Source organism: Lontra canadensis, unplaced genomic scaffold (assembly GCF_010015895.1).
Source record: "Lontra canadensis isolate GAN:19392208 unplaced genomic scaffold, GSC_riverotter_1.0 scaffold55, whole genome shotgun sequence".
NCBI lineage: Eukaryota > Metazoa > Chordata > Mammalia > Carnivora > Mustelidae > Lontra > Lontra canadensis.
In genome coordinates this window covers 11,784,815-11,803,537 of record NW_022631049.1, presented here as the reverse complement: position 1 = coordinate 11,803,537, position 18,723 = coordinate 11,784,815, and the positions used below count along the sequence as shown (strand labels likewise).

The following is an 18,723-nucleotide window of genomic DNA, read 5'->3' as shown; positions in this document are numbered from 1 at the left end:
AAAAGAAACTGCTGGGTCAGGTATTTACATACAAAATTCTGGCAGTTATCTTTAAATTTCCTCAGAATCATTTCATATAATTTACAACCCCACCAACGGTGAGTATCTCACTCTCTCCAAATTGCACACTTTTTAGTCTTTGCTAAGCTGACCAGCCTCCCCCTCTCCTCCCCCAAAGATCATAATCTGTCTTTTTGCTTTTATTTCACTATTAGAAATGTTGAATGCCCTTTCCTATCTTATTGGCTACTTACTTCTCTTTTGTTGTTCCCGTGTCTCTTGTTCATTTTTCTGTAGCTTTTTAAGGATTATTAGGAAAATTAGCCATTTTTTCTTTCCAACATCTTGAAATTACTTTTTCTCACTTTGCTTTCTGACTGAAGTGTGTTTCTGCTCTACAGAACTTTTCAAACTTTTATACAGATACATTTACCAATTCTTTTGCTGTTGTCGAATGGCTCTAGTTTTGGGCTGTTTCCTGAAAGGAATCTGCCAATGAAACTGTACGAGGCTCTGGGGATTTTACACCACCAGATTTTCTCTCCCAATTTAAAAATGCCTTGTATTTACCAAAAATCCTCCACATGTAGAATAGTTTTTTCCCTAAAAAAAGTACTTCCTTAAATGGACTTTGTCTCCTAAATTCTCCCATACTTTGCAGCTATGATTCTCCCCCTCCCTCCCATTAAAAAAGTACTCCCTTGGGCAAACCTCGGTGGCTCAGTGGGTTAAGCATCTGCTTTTGGCTCAGGTGATGATCCCGGGGTCCTGGGATCGAGCCCTACATCAGGCTCCCTGCTCAGCAGAGGGTCTGCTTCTCCCTCTCCTATCTGCCGCTCCTCCTGCTTGTGCTTTCTCTGTGTCAAATCAATAAAATCTTAAAAAAAAGAAAAAGTACTCCCTTAAACTAACTTTTAAACAGTTCCCCTGCAGTGGGGACAGAGGAGAATAGGGGTTGGTGGTCCCACAGTACAGGGGAGGTCCCAGCATCGGCACACAGCCCAGCTCAGGGCGTCACGCCTGTCTGGGCTGACTTGGGGATGGGTTAGAGCCGGCCCTGAGAAGGGAAGGAAGGCATGACAGGCAGAGGGAATTCTGCTGTTTCACAAGACAAAGAGCTAATTTGTCCTGCATGAAAGCATTTCAACACAGCAGGCAGGGTAATGGGGTTAGGGGTGTGCTGCTGCTGAGGTGTCAGCTAGGATTGTGAGCCCTCTCTCTCCCCACTGTTCCAGGGCCACAATCACAGGCAACTGAGCGGATCTACCCACACGCTGGACCACTGACACAACTCTGCTCCACACCACCAGAACACCAGCACCAGGCTGCGTACTCTATCAGGAATCCGAGTCATTAATTCGGTTAAGTCTAGATGATAATTAACATCCTCATAACACCCACAAGTTGAGTACTTACTATGTCCTAAGCATGTCCTTTCCTAAAATAACTAATCTATCCATCTGCCTGCCCTGTCCTTGCCTTCATCCTAGGAACATAAGTTTACTTTGTGCCTAAGAATATGGCAACAGAAAAGTCTAAGAGACAAACACTAATGAATTTTAAGAAAAGCAGGAAAGAAATAATAACCTTTCAAATGTGGAGTTGAGAGCCTTAAAAATATTAAACCCTTTGAACCAGTTAATGCAGCTCAAAGAAATAGATCAGAGATGAGGAGGAAAATTTATATCTGAAGGCACCAATCATGAAATCGGTCATAATAGCAAAAATTGGAAACAACTTTGATGTCCAATAGGACAATTTATCAAATGATACTATATTGCCATGCAGGAGATTATAGTATTTTTGAAGACATGTTTATGAGATGTTGAGTTTAAAAAAAAAAAAGGTACACTATACACACGGTATGTATATATTTTATTTTCCAAATGAAAAAAATCTGTAAGCACACACATACACATGCAGATCAACAAGTCTGGAAGGAAACATAACAAATTATTAACAGAGCTGTGAAAATATGGGTAAAATTCTCCTTCTTTAGGTATTTTAGTTTTCTACAATAATGACATGTCCATCTACAGTCAGAAAAAGAAAGATATCAATCAATCAAAATTTCTCATGCTTCTCCTCAGAGGATCATATATACCATAAAAATACATACATAATCCCCTAAAAGTACTTAAGTTCTTGGGTCTCCGGAGTCAGGTTATAGTCCTTGGGGTCCTTAAATTTAAAAGGGGAAATAAGTACTACCAGTTTTTAGGTTGAAAGTGGAGAAGATTTCCCATCTCTGATTTGGGCACAGGTTAGAAGAATTAATGATGATTTCTGGTTCTAGAAATAAGGCAGTGAGAGCACAGATTTCTCTCTTATGTAAGCAGAGATGGTTAGAGAACTAAATATTTCTTCAATTAAGATACTAACATGGGGGGCGCCTAGGTGGCTCAGTGGGTTAAGCCTCTGCCTTGGGCTCAGGCTATGGTCTCAGGGTCCTGGGATCTAGGCCCGCATCGGGCTCTCTGCTTGGCGGGGAGCCTGCTTCCCCTTCTCTCTCTGCCTGCCTCTCTGCCTACTTATGATCTCTGTCAAAAAAATAAATAAAATCTTAAAAAAAAAAAAAAAAGACACTAACATGGTAAGAATTCCTAGTCATCAAATTTTTCTTCCTTAAATTCCTTAGGCATACAAAGGTATGCCTAAGGAAGGTTTACAGATAAATGCAATATGAAAAAAAACAACAACAACATGATCCGTATCAGGATGGTTCTTTTATCATGTTAGAATACTTAGAATATGAGAAAATAGGATAAAAATATACTCTACTGGCAGGAATGAAGAATAAGTCATTAAAAGAAAATAGAAACAAAGCACTGTTTAGTTTCCTCACTCGTAAAATAGGAATAAGGCTTATCCTACTTGGTTACAAGGATTAAATAAGATAAATGTGAACATTAAGGTACAGACAACTTTGTACATAACATATGCTAGTTTCCCTTTTTCTTCATTGCAATGAGTGATTTTGTACTTAATCTCACTAATGTATTAAACTGAACTACATATATAAAAATATAGTTCAGAACTGGAAGAGAGTTTAAGAATTAGCAGAGAGAGCCCAGGAGTAAATAAAGATACAAATACTCTGTATTTCCTCATGTTAAAAATAGGTTCATAACTCATGGGTTTGAGGTAGGGAACAAATGAGATCATAAATGTGAAAGCCTTTTACAAATTCTAGAAGGCATAATGATAAGAGTAGCCACTGATACTGATTGAAACAGAAGCTGTTATCTTCTTAGCAGACGTACATATGTTGGTATAAACACAATTACTAAGCTTCATGGGATGGCAGTTGAGTTCCTTCCTGAAGGACACAGTCAAAAAGAGAAGAGAGGTTGACAAACTGAGTAGGGTATTCAAATGTGGGTTTGGAACTGAATTCTCAAGACAGATTCTTAGAGGCTATGTCGACTGACAACCAAAAAGATCTGGAGAACAGAAATATCTAAAGAATAATTCTGGGCGGAGATGGGAGGGCACCTGCGCGGCTCAGTCGGTTAAGTGTCCGACTCTTGATTTCAGCTCAGGTCATGATTTCAAGGTGGTGAGATCCAGCCTGGGGTCTGGCTTTGTACTCAGTAGAGAGTCTGCCTGAGATTCCTTCCCCCTCTCCCCCTGCCTCTTCCCTTGCTCTCTAAAAAAATAATTAAATCTTAAAAAAAAAAAAAAAGAATAATTTGTGGACATTGGATGTGTCTTCCCTTTGAAATCTTCAATAACATTTAACATTTTCTGCTTGTCTTATATCCCACCACCCAATATATTTAGCACCTGTATTTGTTTTCTGGTAAAAGTGTAACATATACTCTTAAAAGTCCTAAGTGAAGATAATTCTCCATCATTTCTGAAAACCTACTTATAAAAGCAATATTCATATGCTTATAAATGTCTTTCTTCTCTGATCCACGAGTTAAAATAACTGGTTCCTAAACCAGCAGGCAGACTTTTGGGGATGCTACAGTCTCTGATTATCCTCAGATTATGTTCCCCATCTCATTCCTACACTTATCATAAACTGGTGACCAATTTCCACTCTATGGGTTGAGTGGAAAGATTAGTTTAACTTGTCAGTTATCTATTGGGTAACAGTATTATTTTTGGTGTCAAATAAATGTAAATCCAGAAAATTATGATCCAGTAAAAAGCCCTGTAATTTTAAAACATTAATCAAAAAATTCACATAAGACTGTGTTGAGAGGGCTGCTTAATATCATTCCTCTTCATCTCTTAAAGAAGTATACAAGTTAAAAGGCAGATAAAAATCAGAGAAGAAAGTGGGTATTGTTTTAGGAATGGGGCCAAAGTGGGAGATGAGGACAGGACAGTGTTGGTGAGGATACCAATATTATAAATCTTCCCACTGAAATAACAACAATAAAATACTCATTTAGATATTTTTCAATCAATCTATCTGCCAAACTCATTCAGTCCACAAAATTATGTGAAGACCCATGTTCCCTACTTAGGAGTCAAAGGAACTAATTGTTGTGAGGTAGACTGTTGATATCTAATTTTCTCTGAACTGCTAAACTATTAGAACCTTTACATTCAGCTAGTCTATTAATGAAGACTGAAAAAATAAATTTATAAGAACTCTGATATACATCATCACATTCAAGATCCATAGAGGCACAGCTGATCCGGCTAATTTACCAAAAAGAAATCGGAGGTTAAACAAGGGTTTTCCAACCATGCTGTAGTGTCCACATTCTATATCTAAGTGTTTTCCTGAAGTTAGTGAGGGGCTTCTTATGAAGTATGAGAGACTGAAGGCAGCAAAGCAGAGAATACAAAATTTTTCATAAATACTGAGAACAGGAGAATATTTCAAAATCAAGCTATGACCTGCACAACTTAAGGCTGATTAGTATTAAGTGTAATTCCTGGAGAGTAAGAGACCTTTCTCCTCTATAACTTGCCAGGGTATTTTGTGCAGATAGCTGTGCCCACTGAGAGCACATTAAAAATGATTTTACTATTAGGACAGTGGTCCTGGGTCTTAAGAGATTCTTAAATCCTACTAGATATTGGGCACTGTTCTAGGGAACAACAACAACAAAAAAGAAAACAAAACATTCCACTTATTAAGGAATGCACAGTTGGGAAAGGGGAAAGATGGAGAATGAAGTGAAGCGGGCTGGGCAGACCACTGTGGCAGTCCTGTCATCCCTGAACCCTAAAGTTTCTTTTTTATCTCTAGAAATTCTGGATGATTCTGGTATTTGCTCTTCATTTGTCTGCTTGGTCAGAAAAAGAAATCCATGATTACAAACCCCTCTTCTGAAAATTCACTTTAATGTTCAGATTTAGCAAAAAATTTTGATCTCAGTTTTGAAAATGGTATTGCCTTTGCCATTCTTTCAACAATATGCCTACCATGTGCCATCCACTGCTGCCACACTCAGCACCAGTGATCTGACTGAACAAAATCAGAATTCACGCTGTCACGGAACTGCATTCTGGAGGCAGGTATCTTCCCTGAATAAATAACATCATATATCATGCTCAGTATCATGAAATAACAGAGTATTGCAACAGAAAATGATGGCATGGCAGAGGGGAGATGGAAGTGGGAATATATTTTACTGAAGGTCAGGGAAGGCCTTGCTGATTAAGTTACATTTAAGGTTAGAGTTGAAAGACAAAGCGGCAATCGGAAGGGAAAGTGTTTAGGCACAAGGAACAGCAAGGGAAAAAGCCCAGTGGTGGAAAAGTTTTGTATGTTTGAGGATCTGATAGAAGGTTTGTGACTACAGAGAAGTATGAGGGAACATGGCATGAGTTTATTTTCTGAGTACTTAATATATGCTAGACATCATGCTAAGTACTTTAATGCACACTCTTACATCATCATTACCAAACCTATGAAGTTAGATTTTCCCTCCCCATTTTCAAAAGGACCTAAACAAGCATAGGAGAGATTAAGAAATTTGTTCAAAATCACATAGCAAGTGGTGGAATGTGGATTCAATTCAATGCAACATGAATCCAAACTTATAGCCAAAGTTAGAAGATAAGCAAAAGACAAATCAAATAAAACTTTATATGCCACAGTAAGGAGCTTGAATTTTATTCTAAGTGCAGTGGAAAGCCACCAAGAAATTTAAACAAAACTGTGACATTATCTGATTTACATTTCTGTGGCTGCTGTGTGGAGGAGTTATATGGGTAAATGAAATGAAACCAATAAGTCGTCAGGAAAGAAATGATATTTGTCTGGACTAGAAGCAAACCAATCCAAGACCTATTTTGGAGCAAATCAAATTAGCCTTGCCAATGACTTAAAGACATGGAATAAGAAAAAAGGGAAAGTCTAGAATAACTCCCAGGTTTCTGGCTTTAGTAACAAATAGATGACGATGAATAATCATGAAACGGCTTAGGATCAGACTAAGTTTAGGAAAAAGGGGTAGTGTCATTCAATCATTCAATAAATCTTTACTAATTCTATATGTGAAGATACAAAAGAGTACAAAACTGATAAAGTTCTGTCTTCCTACAGCTTCCACCACTGGAGTTGGGGGCGGGGGCAGTTGGACAAACTGACAAGTAAATCATAAGCGAGTGCTAAGTGCTATGGAAGACAACAAAGCAGGTGGGAAAGGAGGTTACGATTTTAATTAAATGGTTAGAGAGAGCTTCTCTAACATATGAGCAGAGGTCTGAAGGATACAAAGGAAGCAGCCCTGAAGATTTCTGGGAGAAAAGAGCTCTCAGCAGTCTGAGTAAGACTGCACTGGCCCTGAGGCAGGAGTGTTCTTCATATGTTTGAAGACTGGCAGGGAGGCCAGGGTGGTACAGCAGAGTAGGTAAGGGAAAAAAGAGATCAGAGGGGAACAGACAATATGGAACTTCTGTTAAGGATTTCACCTTTTTTTACTTTGGGTAAAACAAAAAACCCTTGCAAGATCACAGATTTGTAGAGTAGAGGAGTGGTGTTACTTCAGCTGCAAGATGGAAATTACACTATAAGGGAGCAAGGGTAGAAGCAGAAACTCAAGAAGCAATAATCCTCTCGTGGATCAGACCAGGAAATAGTGAAAGGGTCATATTTAGATAGGTTTTAAAGAGCAAACAGGATTTCTTGATGGAATTAGATATGGTGGTGTTAAGAGAGAAGTCAAGGAAGGCTAGGCAGGTTTTTTTGACCTGTATCAAAGAACAATGAAGTTACCATTTACTGGGTTGGGATGAGCATGGGAGGAAAAGATTCATCATGGAAAACCATGAGTTCAGTTTGCCATCTTAAAATGGAGATACTTATTACAAATTTAGAAATAGATGTTCAGTAGGCAGCTGCTTACTGGATCTCAAAGAGGTCTGCGTTGGAGATACAAGTCTGACAGGCATCTTTAACGCATGGCCATTATTTAAATCATGGCAGTGGATCTGGGAAAAAAGTAGAGATAGAGAACTGGAGCCAGAACCGAACCTTGATAAACTCCATCAGTTAGACACTGCCATCTCATGCCTGGTAGTCTTATAGTGAAACAATTGGTTTAATTTTTAAAGCTATCACTTATTACACCAGCAATTTCTAAAGCCATCAAGTGCATCAATGAGACACAGTAATGAACTAAAAAGATACCATACAAAACTCAAAAAGAGAAACTGCATTTATGATGAGAGAAATACTAGGAACTCAAAATGTTCCCAAATATAGAGATTGTACAATCCTGTGGTTAGGTACATGATATACGATATACTCAGGCTGTCTGGATTTTAATTCTGGTCCCTATGCTTATTATCTGTGCGACCAAGGCAAGGCACTTACTGTGCAGTGTCCTCAACAGTAAGTTGGAGATAAAAACCTACTAGGTTGTTGTAAATGAATACTTGAACTTTCGCTCTCAAAAAGTTACCTTACTGTCAATGACACTAAACAAAAGCTGAGATCCTGCAGTTAATCACACTAATTTTTCAATTACCTTAACCAGAGACCACTAGCTCTGTGTTTAGTTTCAAAACAAGGCCAAAACATGCTTTGATATTTAATTATCTTAACTAAGGGCTTATGCCTCTCAGTCTGGATTTTTAAATAAAGCCAAAACATCGCCAAATGCCTTAATATCCAAAGTGATTTTTGGAGGCATAGAGGGGGAAAGGGAACAACTAGCTAGTCCTATTTCACACATCAGAATAAACATGTCTCCTAACAAGGTCCAGCTGTGACACAGGGCACCATGGCCGAATCCTCCTCAATCAGTTATCTGATTCTCTCCTGGTCTCTCCTCTACAGAATGAACGTGCTTTCGAAGATAAAGAAAGGTTAAACCCAGTTTTTGAATGAAAGTCCAGCAAAATGCCGAGAATCTAACCCTATGACAGCAATAGGGGAAAACTCCTCCAGGGTCACCATCTATCCCTTACCTTTAGTACCCAGGAGCACCGTAGGTTCGGACTCCTCTCGCGGAGGTGTGTGTGGGGGTGTTAGTGGGGAAGCCGCAACCTTCCCTCTCTGGTCCCCACCCCGACCCCTGGGAGCAAAGCGGCTACCCTCACCATATTCCCTCTCCTCTCGCGGGGCTCCGGGCCCCGGACCCGAGCCCCAGGTTCTAACCTCCATTCTCGGAGCAGTAGGAGACACCCAGGGAAGAAACAATAGAGCCGTGGCGGCTGCCGTACCTCTCCCGGTCGCGGCCGTCAAAGTAAACGAAATCGCCGTTCTGGACGCACTTGGCGCAGGTCAGCCGCCGGCGGGTAGTGTTGCACAGCGGACACCGCTCGACAGCCACGTACAGCCCCTCGGCGTCGTCCACGGAGTCCACCAAGTCCCGAGCGAGCGGCCGGGGCCCGCAGCTAGGAGCCTCCGGCACCCGGGCTCCCTTCCCACTGGGAGACGCCATGATGGCCTGAGAGCAGAGCCAGTCACGTGGGATTTTGTTTTCAACCAGGTGCATCCTGGGCGAGGAGGAGGGGCCTGGGGAGGCGCCGAGAACGCGGGCGGGGTCCGACGAGCCCCTCGTCCAGCCTCTCCCAGCTCGCGGCCCGCACGGCGGGCCGCGCTGTTGCTCTTCCTGTCTGCGGAGGGGGAGGCCTGCGCGAAGCGTGAATTACGTTAGAGGGGCGAGTCGGACAAACAAAATGTCATCATCCGTTTCTTCACGCCAAGGCTACAAGTTAAAGCCTCAAACTTGTGCAAGAAATAGCAATACGGTGCCCTAGGGATTCTGGGGAAACGGGAACAAAATAAGGGAATTTCTTTAATTCGCTATGGGTGGTTTTAAATTTGCTGAAAGTACAGCGAAGTCGGGTGTGGGGGCTGGGTCGTGGAGAGAGGCTGTATTTGGGCTCACCCACCTCCTTTATAGGTTTGTGATTTGGGTCAAATTCGTAACGTCTCTGTACTTGCGTTCTTATCTGTTAAATGGAGATACAGCACCTACCCAAAGTCGGGAGGATGAATCATACGTTTAACAAGTGGAAACAATCGTGCTAAACGTGGAAATCTAAGTTCTCTTTCTGAAAACTGAATTTTAAATTAATGTCCAACATTCTACTCTGTGCCATGCTCTGAGAAAGAATTTGAACTAGGTAGAATTTAACTGAATTCGATTACTCCAAATTACTTTCTGTGGAGGTAAATAGGGTGTGTGGGAGGATTAAGGCAGAGTAATTCGTGTTTGAAAATGCCTCCAAACTACAGAAGGAAAAAAGAAAAGTGTGCCTATAAGTCAGCTTACCTAGACCAGTGACTCTCAAGGATTCTTTTGGTAGGCTGTCAAGTGATAACTGCCTTGAATTCTCTAGCTGCGACTTCTCCCCCAGGTACTACACCCAAAGATTCGCAGCTACCTCAGAGGCATAAAGCGATGGCAGGGGACCACTACAAACTTGGCAGGTCAGAAATTGAACTCTCCCTCCTCACAAATCGGTTTCCTCATCTTGATGCAAGACATAATAGAATCCCTGACCACTTGGGAACCAGAGCTATGAGTCCTCTTAGCCCCATCTCTCCCTGAGAACCAGCACATCTCCATCAAATTCTGAGGATTCCGCAATCTAATTAGGTCTTGCATCTGAACACTTTGCTCCATCCTCCCAATCTGGTCTATTGTAATACCATGACATAGAATTTTAAAGGCACAAGAAAGCAAGAAGTCCCTAAAGCTGTTTCAGCTTACGCTAAACCTGAATGGTTCCCCAAAGTTTCTTTTAAGCAAGAGGAATAATTTCCTCTGATCATTTCGAACAAAAGGATATTTAATTTGTCTTAAGGTTTCAGACTTTCACTTGTATTCTGACAGGATCCTTCACAGTGCCTGTATAGTGGCCAGGACCATCCCTCAATATTTTAAAAGGCAAAAAAATAGACACAGTTTCTATCCTGCCAGATGATGTTGCAGATATGATCTATTCTATGCAGTTATCTGAAACTTCTGTATATTCCTGTGTATTTTCAGAGAACACATTAACAGACTAAATCTTTCACAAGAGCAGAATATTAAATTTTAATGATTAAACATCATTAACATCATTCTAGCAAGGCCCTAAATCTCTCAAATTCTGAAGTGTTTACTTTTTCCGTTTTTAAAATAACATACACGTCATTTTTGAAAAAGAAGTTTCTTTAGTTCTTAGGCATGGATACTCCTATAGAATCATCCTTTAACAAATAAAGTCAAAATCTGTGTGGAAAATCTACAATCCAGTGGTTTGCGCTGGGCTTATGCACACACTCAAACCAGTATAATGTGAGATGCTGAGTGACTTACTTAGGCTTTTTTAAAGCCCTTTAGAATAGGATAGATGTTTTCAAATGCTTCATAGATCTCAGAACGTTCTTTGGCACCTATAAAGAAATCCAAGTTGATACAATCTTTAATATAAAGACAATACCCAAATTTTCTTAGGACTAAAATTTCATTGTCATCTCCAAGTACTTTTAATACGAAGACATCTCCTTAGGTTTACTTGGGAAGTGACATTTTGGTAAAGACAAAAGAATTTGCTGGTGAGAGCCATATCCCACAAACACATACCCTAGAGCAGAGTTTTCTAGTACTTCACTACATGGGCATATCAGTTCATGTTTTGCCTCACAGAGCATAGTATGAAATATGGGGATGTTATCACTCAGCATGCCATGAACAGGACCACAGAACATGACCTTCATCAGGATCTGTGGACACAGCTATCAGCAAACAGGACTTCCTTTGGTCCACTCAGGTCTAGTTAATATCTTGATTTCCTAATTAGTCAATATTGACTAACAGGGTGAGACAAACTACAGCAAATGTTTTACATTTCATTTAGTGAGAAGAGATTATTAGAGAAGAAAACCGTACCACTGTCACTCCTTAGTGACTTAAGTTTCAAGGGATCTTTCATTAGAACTGCTGTAGGGATTAAAATAGATAAAAACATGAATTAGACATGGTCCCTCCTCTTGAGAGGTGATCAGTCAGATGTTCATCTCTCCCCCACCACCTACTGCCACTACTTCCACCTTCAAGGCTACACAGGTACACTGTACGGAGAGGGGGTACCGGCTTATGGACCGGTAATACTGATGTTTAGATGGAGCTCTCAGCTAATCAGGAAACTACTGCCTGATACCACTGGCAGGAGGTTAAGGAAAAGAATATAAAAACAGCATGAAGAGAAACAGAAAATAGCTTAAGCTGATAAAGACTCTTCCTTGAGAGCCATAAAGCCAAGGCTTAGTTAAGAGAGAAATTGCCAGTGAGAAGGGGTTATCTGGTTTAATCACAAGACTAAGAGGAGGGGCGCCTGGGTGGCTCAGTCAGTTAAGCATTAAGCATTGTCTTCTGCTCAGGTCATGATCTCTAGGTCCTGGGAGAAGCCTGCATCCAGTTTCCTGCTCAGCAAGGCATCTGCTTCTCCCTCTCACCTTACGCATCTCCCACCACTCACGGTCTCTCTCTTTCTTTCTCAAATAAATAAATAAAATCTTAAAAAAAAAAAAAAAGATGAGAGGAAATCACCAACAGGAGGATCACCAGATTTGAGAATCAGGTGGAAATCCCAATTCAGAATCAAGGATGAGCTGTAATAATAATTAAAAAAATGGAAAATAAAAAAGTATTGGCAAAGATATGGAGAAATTAGAACTCTCGTACATTGGTGGTGGGAAGGTAAAATGATTCAGCCACTGTGGAAAACAGTTTGGCAGTTCCTCAAAAATGTTAAGAATTACCATATGACCCAGCCATTCTACTCCCGGGTATATACCTCCCAAATTGAAAACAGGTACTCAAACGACGTGCATGCAGACACGTATTCATGGCAGCACTATTCACAAGAGCCAAAAAGTGGAAATAACTCAAGTGCCCATCAACAGATGAACAGATAAACACATTGTGATGTATATATACAATGGAATATTACTTAGCCACAAAAGGAATGAAGAATGAGGTTGTTATACATGCTACAATGTGTGAACCTCAAAAACATTACACTAAGTGAAAGAAGCCAGACACGAGAGGTCACACATTGTAGGATTCCATTTATATGAAATATCCAGAATAGCTAATTCCAGAGACAGAATGCAAATTGGAGGTTGCCAAGGGCTAAGGAGAGGAAGGACGGGAGAGAAACTGCTTAATGATATGGAAATTTCTTCTGGAGTAATCCAAATGTTTTGGCACTAGCAAGAGGTGGTGGTTGCAGAAACTGAGTGTACTAAATGTCACTGAATTATTCACTTTAAAATGGTTAGGTTTATATTAAGTGCATTTCACCTCAAGTTTTTAAAAAAATGTTAAAGAATCAATAAGTCTTTGTAAGCTTAAATTTCTTTGAGAGGCTGGCGAAAAGTTACTTATTTGGGGCACCTGGGTGGCTCAGTGGGTTAAGCCTCTGCCATCAGCTCAGGTTGTGATCTCGGGGTCCTGGGATGGAGCCCCGCATTGGGCTCTCTGCTCGGTGGGGAGCCTGTTCCCTCCCCACTCCCCCCCCCTCCCCCCCCCCCCCCCCCCCCCCCCGCCTGCCTCTCTGCCTATTTGTGATGTCTGTCAAATAAATAAATAAAATCTTTTTAAAAAAAGTTACGTATTCATCACTGATGAGTTTACTATGTGTGAGTCTCTGCCCTCAAAGAAGATGCAGGTTCGGGGGAAAGGAGGAGGAAGAGGGTGCATTACTGACATGAGTAATAGAAACTCTGTAACTTGAGGGGTAGGAAAAGCCCCATAAGCCTCAGGTTTTTATTACAGGATGAATATTTTAATTTCTCAAGTGATCGTTTTTGTAGAAACCAGTGAGTTGGGAAAGCAGTAAGTGAAATACCGTAACAAAAAATCCTGCTTCTGGTTTGATGGACCTTTTCTGCTTCTAGGTACATTTGAATGTGACAGCTTTCTTATTAGGAGACAGTGAAGTGGAGTAGATCTAGCAAACACCCACCTACCCATTCAACCTCCAACCCCACCCACCAAAATCAGCATTCCTTTTATATTTAATTAAGAAACAGAGGGTCTAGGTCCAACATTCTAGCTAACTATGTACTTCAGTTTTTCATAACACTTAAATCATACTTAAGAGGATTTTGAAGTCCCTGTTTAGAATTCTGGCCTCTGCTAGAGAGCAGAAAATACCCATCGCCCAGGAGGAAACAGACACTGAGAATGATCATTATTTTATATCACAGAAAAACTTCTGTAGACACAAAAGGGCTTTATGGGAATTGACTAATCCAATTCCCTTCATTTCCTTCATGGGAAAACAAGGCCCACCAAGTTGAAGTTCCACTGAATCATGGATAGCAGCCATGGATGAAGACCTCAGTATCCAGTATTCCTTCTAAAAGTCAGCAAATACTATGTATATCGACCATTCTCTTACACCATACTCATGTTAAGACATGAGGCAGGAATCTATCAAAATCCTAGAGGAGAACATAGGCAGTAACTTCTTCAACATCAGCCACAGCAACTTCTTTCAAGACCTGTCTCCAAAGGCAAAGGAACAAAGGTGAAAATGAACTTTTGGGACTTCATCAAGGTCAAAAGTTTCTGCACAGCAAAGGAAACAGTCAACAAAGAGGCAACCCACAGAATGGAAGATATTTGCAAATGACACTACAGACAAAGGGCTGATATCCAAGATCTATAAAGAACTCTCAAACTCAACACCCAAAAAACAGATAATCATGTCAAAAAATGGTCAGAAGACATGAACAGACACTTCTCCAAAGAAGACATACAAATGGCTAACAGACACATGAAAAATGCTCATCATCATTAGCCATCAGGGAAATTCAAATCAAAACCACATTAAGATACCACCCTATACCAGTTAGAATGGCCAAAATTAGCAGGACAGGAAATAACAAGTGTTGGAGAAGATGTGGAGAAAGGGGAACCCTCTTACACTGTTGGTGGGAATGCAAGTTGGTGCAGCCACTTGGGAAAACAATGTGAAGATTCCTCCAAAAATTAAAAATAGAGCTACCCTATGACCCTGCAATTGCACTACTGGGTATTTACCACAAAGATACAGATGTAGTGGGAAAAAAAGGGGGGCCATATGTACCCCAATGTTCATAGAAGCAATGGCCACAATCGCCAAACTGTGAAAAGAGCCAAGATGCCCTTCAACAGACAAATGGATAAAGAAGATATGGTCCATATATTCAATAGAGTATTACTCAGCCATCAGAAAGGATGAATACCCGACTTTTGTATCAACATGGATGGGACTGGAGGAGATTATGCTGAGTGAAATAAGTCAAGCAGAGAGAGTCAATTATTATATGGTTTCACTTACTTGTGGAGCATAAGGAATAACATGGAGGACATTAAGAGAAGGAAAGGAAAAGTGAGTTGGGGGAACTCGGAGTGGGGGACAAAGCATGAGAGACTGTGGACTCTGAGAAACAAACGGAGGGTTTTGGAGGGGAACGGGGTGGGGGGTTGGGTGAGCCTGGTGGTGGGTATTAAGGAGGGCACGTATTGCATGGAGCACTGGGTGTGGTGCATAAACAATCTTGGAACACTGAAAAAAATAAAATTAAATTTAAAAAAAAAGTCAGCAAATAAACATGGCCCGCATTTATAACTGGGTATTACAATGAGGGGATTTGGTCCCTTTAGTCAAATACTTCCTCACCAAAAATAAGTATCACAACTTTATGGGAACCAACATTGGTCCTGTAGTCTTAATAATCTATAATCAAATATCTCAATCTGAAGCACCAGGCTCCAGGTAGAGGACTCTAGCTTTTAAGCAAACCTGACCAGTCTTTTCCTTTAGGTAATAATGAGCACCACTCTGGGGAATAAACACCATTCCTCACCATGGTGACAGAGGTGGAAACTCTGTGGCCAGTGCAATAAAGAAAGCTCTGAAATCACTCTGGATGGGCTTGAATACCAGCTCTACCATTAACTAGGTTTGAATATCACAGGCAAGTTGTTCAACTTCTGAGTTCCCATTTCCTTACCTGTAAAATAGCCTTCTCAGAGGGCTGCTATGAGTTTTATGAGTGAACATTTGTAAAAAGTCCTTTGTAAGCCATCCCATTTTACAAAATCTAAGCCATTTTTATTGTCCTAGAAGAACATGCTTCAGGATCAGGGATGTCGGGACAGCTGGCCCAAGCACACATGGTCTAATGTAAGAGCCAGTCTCACATAATCTGTGTCCTTCCCCAGGGCTGATTCCTGGCGGGGACTATGGGGACTGCAGGAGATTTGCTTTTCCATCCTCAGCACCTAAAAACAAGTATGGGTACCTGATAGGCACCCAAAGTTGATGAAATATCTGCCATCTGTCAAGAAGGTTTATAAGCTCATCCCTACCCCCTTAGCCAGCCCAAACATCAATTTCCAACACTGCTTGGATTTTCCAATTCTATTTTTATGCCAAGTCATAACTACGTACCTTATTTTCCCTAGGATACCATATGTGTATGCACACAAGGGAAAAAGCTTACAAATTGCAAGAGATGGCATTAAATCCTTCCAAGTATACATTTTACAGCGTATACTAACTTGCTTTTTGGGGGGACTCCCAGTAATGACTGGCAGGGGTATGCTCTCTCTGGCCTACTTGCTCACAAGAACTGCTGATGTCTAGCTGATGGATAGTCACCCGAAGTAACAAAGACCCAGCTTCTTAAGAATTATGCTGGGGGCGCCTGGGTGGCTCAGTGGGTTAAAGCCTTTGCCTTCGGCTCAGGTCATGATCCCAGTGTCCTGGGATCGAGCCCCGCATCAGGCTCCTTGCTCAGCAGGGAGCCTGCTTCTCTCTCTGCTTCTGCCTGCTGCTCTGCCTGCTTGTGTTCTCCCTCTCTCTCTCTCTCTCACCAATAAATAAATAAATAAAAATAAAAAAACAAAAAAAAAATCTTAAAAAAAAAAAGAATTATGCTGGAGGGAAAGAAAGAACTGTGAAGCATTTTAGATGCTAGACTAAAGCCTCTTTAGATGTCAGATTCCCATCATCAGGACAAAGCAGCACAGCAAGACTCCAGTCTTCCAATGCTAGGCAGAAAACAAGTGGGCTTTCACCAAGGGAGCACCAGCTAACGTTTATAACACATTCACCCTCCACTGGTACTGTTCTTTGGCCTGCTCACACAGAGCATGTAGTTTCTCTGGCCACCTGCCTTTTACAGGTGTGGAAATCAAGGTGAACTTAAACTCACCCAAGGCCACACAGCCAAGAAATGGTCAAGCCTGGATTCAAAGCAGATAGTTGGTTCCCAGAGCCCAGCCTCTTAGCCATCACACGTGCTACCTCTCACCACTAAGAGCATTTCTCTTTCCTTAAGCTGATGAGGAAGAGAAGGGAAAAGGTGCCCTCAAAGACCACAGAGGCGCCTGCACAGACACCTAAGGAGCTGGGGGACAGGGTGAGTACATGGAGGGTGGGGGCTCCGGAGCCAGGCTGCTGAAGTTCCCACCTGTGCCGTAGCACATACAGTTGTCTGACATTGTTAATGACTTCTCCACTGGCCCCATTTTCCAGGTGAGGAAACTGAGCTCCTCAGTGCAACCTCGTGGAATTAACTAGAACCCACATAAAAGCTCTTATCACAGTGCCTGGAACGGACACGCCCAATGTATGTTCACTTTATGGTGTCTGACCTTAGAAATGAAAGCTGACATATTTGCTGTTCATTGTATATCACTCCAGCACATCCTAGCTATATTAGTTTTACTGTGGGTTGAGAAAGAAAAATCCTAGGTCCTAAATATCATACCAGCCACAGGAAAACAGCATGGGCTTGGGAAAACAGAGTTAAGCTTGGCTCAGGTCCCGTTGCTTTCTGCTGTCAGGGGGCACGACGCAGTAGGGCGGTAGGGCTTCTTTGCCGTCAGCTCACTTAACTATAATTAGAACATTCAGATGTAGCCTTGGACATGGTGGCCCCAGCTTTGGCACCTCAGGGAGTAAGACAATTTTACACGGATAAGTTATTTTCAGAGGCCCTGAAAATGGCACATGATACAACGGTTTAGAATTGCACTTACGGTAGGAGTGCTGGTGTTCTACAGTTCCTACCTAGGGAAGGGCTGGGATCCATCATTTAATTACAGTGGAATGCAGAGTGCATTTGTAACTTCAGTACTCTAACATTTTCTAGGCAAAAATTATTTACCCTTGTTGGGACCTTTCAAAACAGCTCTGCAGAATCTTGCTGTGTGGGCGTCTAGGAGTCTCCTGGACACTCCACGTGACCATCTCCTGCTAAAATTCTAGAAGCAAGGCTAAAGGGAGGCCTCCTTGGTCCCTTTCCTTAGGTTTATACCCAAAATTGGGTCCTTGCATTTTTAAACCCTTTGCAGGTGAAAAGTCTAGATATGTAAGGATAAGAGGAAAAGGAACATGTGTCTCAAAGTGTGAAGCAAACATAACCTAAACCATGGATTCTAGAGGAAGTGCTTTAAGACAGTATAGTGCAAGCAGGGAAAGATCCTAATAGATAATTACTCCTGTTTCAGTATCAAGACATCCGTTGTCTTTTTCTTCATATTGTAAGCAGAAGTTCGGACTTCAGTTAATACAACTCATTCCTCCCTTCACAAAACTGATGATCTGCACCTCGCAAGAATGAAGAAGTTCAGCTTTGTTTGTTTTACATCCTGAATGCATAACAAGCTTTCAGGGAATGGTACTGCATGGTCTTTGGCATTGCACGTAGACACCACTTCTGCCACTTGAAACTTGTAGCAAATGTGTACATGCAAGTTGTTTTCCTTTTTCCTTTTAATTGGGGTAAGCGGGAAAGCTGTCTTGAATTAAGGATATTTAAAGGGACTTGTTTTGTGTATCTATACTAGAAACTTAGCCTGTGCTTGTCAACTGGCACTTTTAATAAGACTGATTAATAACGACACATAGCAAGTAGGTGAACACGCCCTTCCCAGGGTCTTCAAAAGTTTGTTCCTTTCCATAGGCCGTACGCTTGTTCCAGTATTTATAATGTTCAACTTACTTGGCATACTTTCCCCCACTTCCTTCAGGACAGATAGGAGTAAACTTTATGTCAGTCACTAGGAGGTCTTGATTATTCTAGACTCTACATTAACAGCATCTGAGAAGCTGTAGCTTTGCTGTATTCGAAAGGTTCTTGAACTCCAAAGAAGCTTTCCCCACTTCAAAGACTAGTTATTTGTTACAGTAAAACAAACTATGAAACTTTACTGGGAGTTCTAAAAGAAGACTTAAGAACAGAAATTCCATGTTTTTGGATGCTGAGTGATAACTTTATATAGAAATATAAAGGTCAAATGGAGT

General features: G+C 41.2%; 2 protein-coding genes across 2 annotated transcripts in view; both read right to left on the bottom strand.

The window, feature by feature from the left end:
* The window catches only part of ATG14 (autophagy related 14), a 33,214-nt gene extending 24,317 nt beyond the window's left edge, over nucleotides 1–8,897 (bottom strand). Inside the window, exon 1 of the mRNA XM_032875329.1 lies at nucleotides 8,641–8,897. Within this exon, the coding sequence (XP_032731220.1) occupies nucleotides 8,641–8,861 (221 nt within the window). The 5' untranslated portion in view covers nucleotides 8,862–8,897. The remainder of the gene's footprint in view (nucleotides 1–8,640) is intronic.
* A 1,776-nt stretch (nucleotides 8,898–10,673) lies between these two features.
* The window catches only part of TBPL2 (TATA-box binding protein like 2), a 33,554-nt gene continuing 25,504 nt past the window's right edge, over nucleotides 10,674–18,723 (bottom strand). The window contains exon 8 of the mRNA XM_032875084.1: nucleotides 10,674–10,807. Within this exon, the coding sequence (XP_032730975.1) occupies nucleotides 10,731–10,807 (77 nt within the window). The 3' untranslated portion in view covers nucleotides 10,674–10,730. The remainder of the gene's footprint in view (nucleotides 10,808–18,723) is intronic.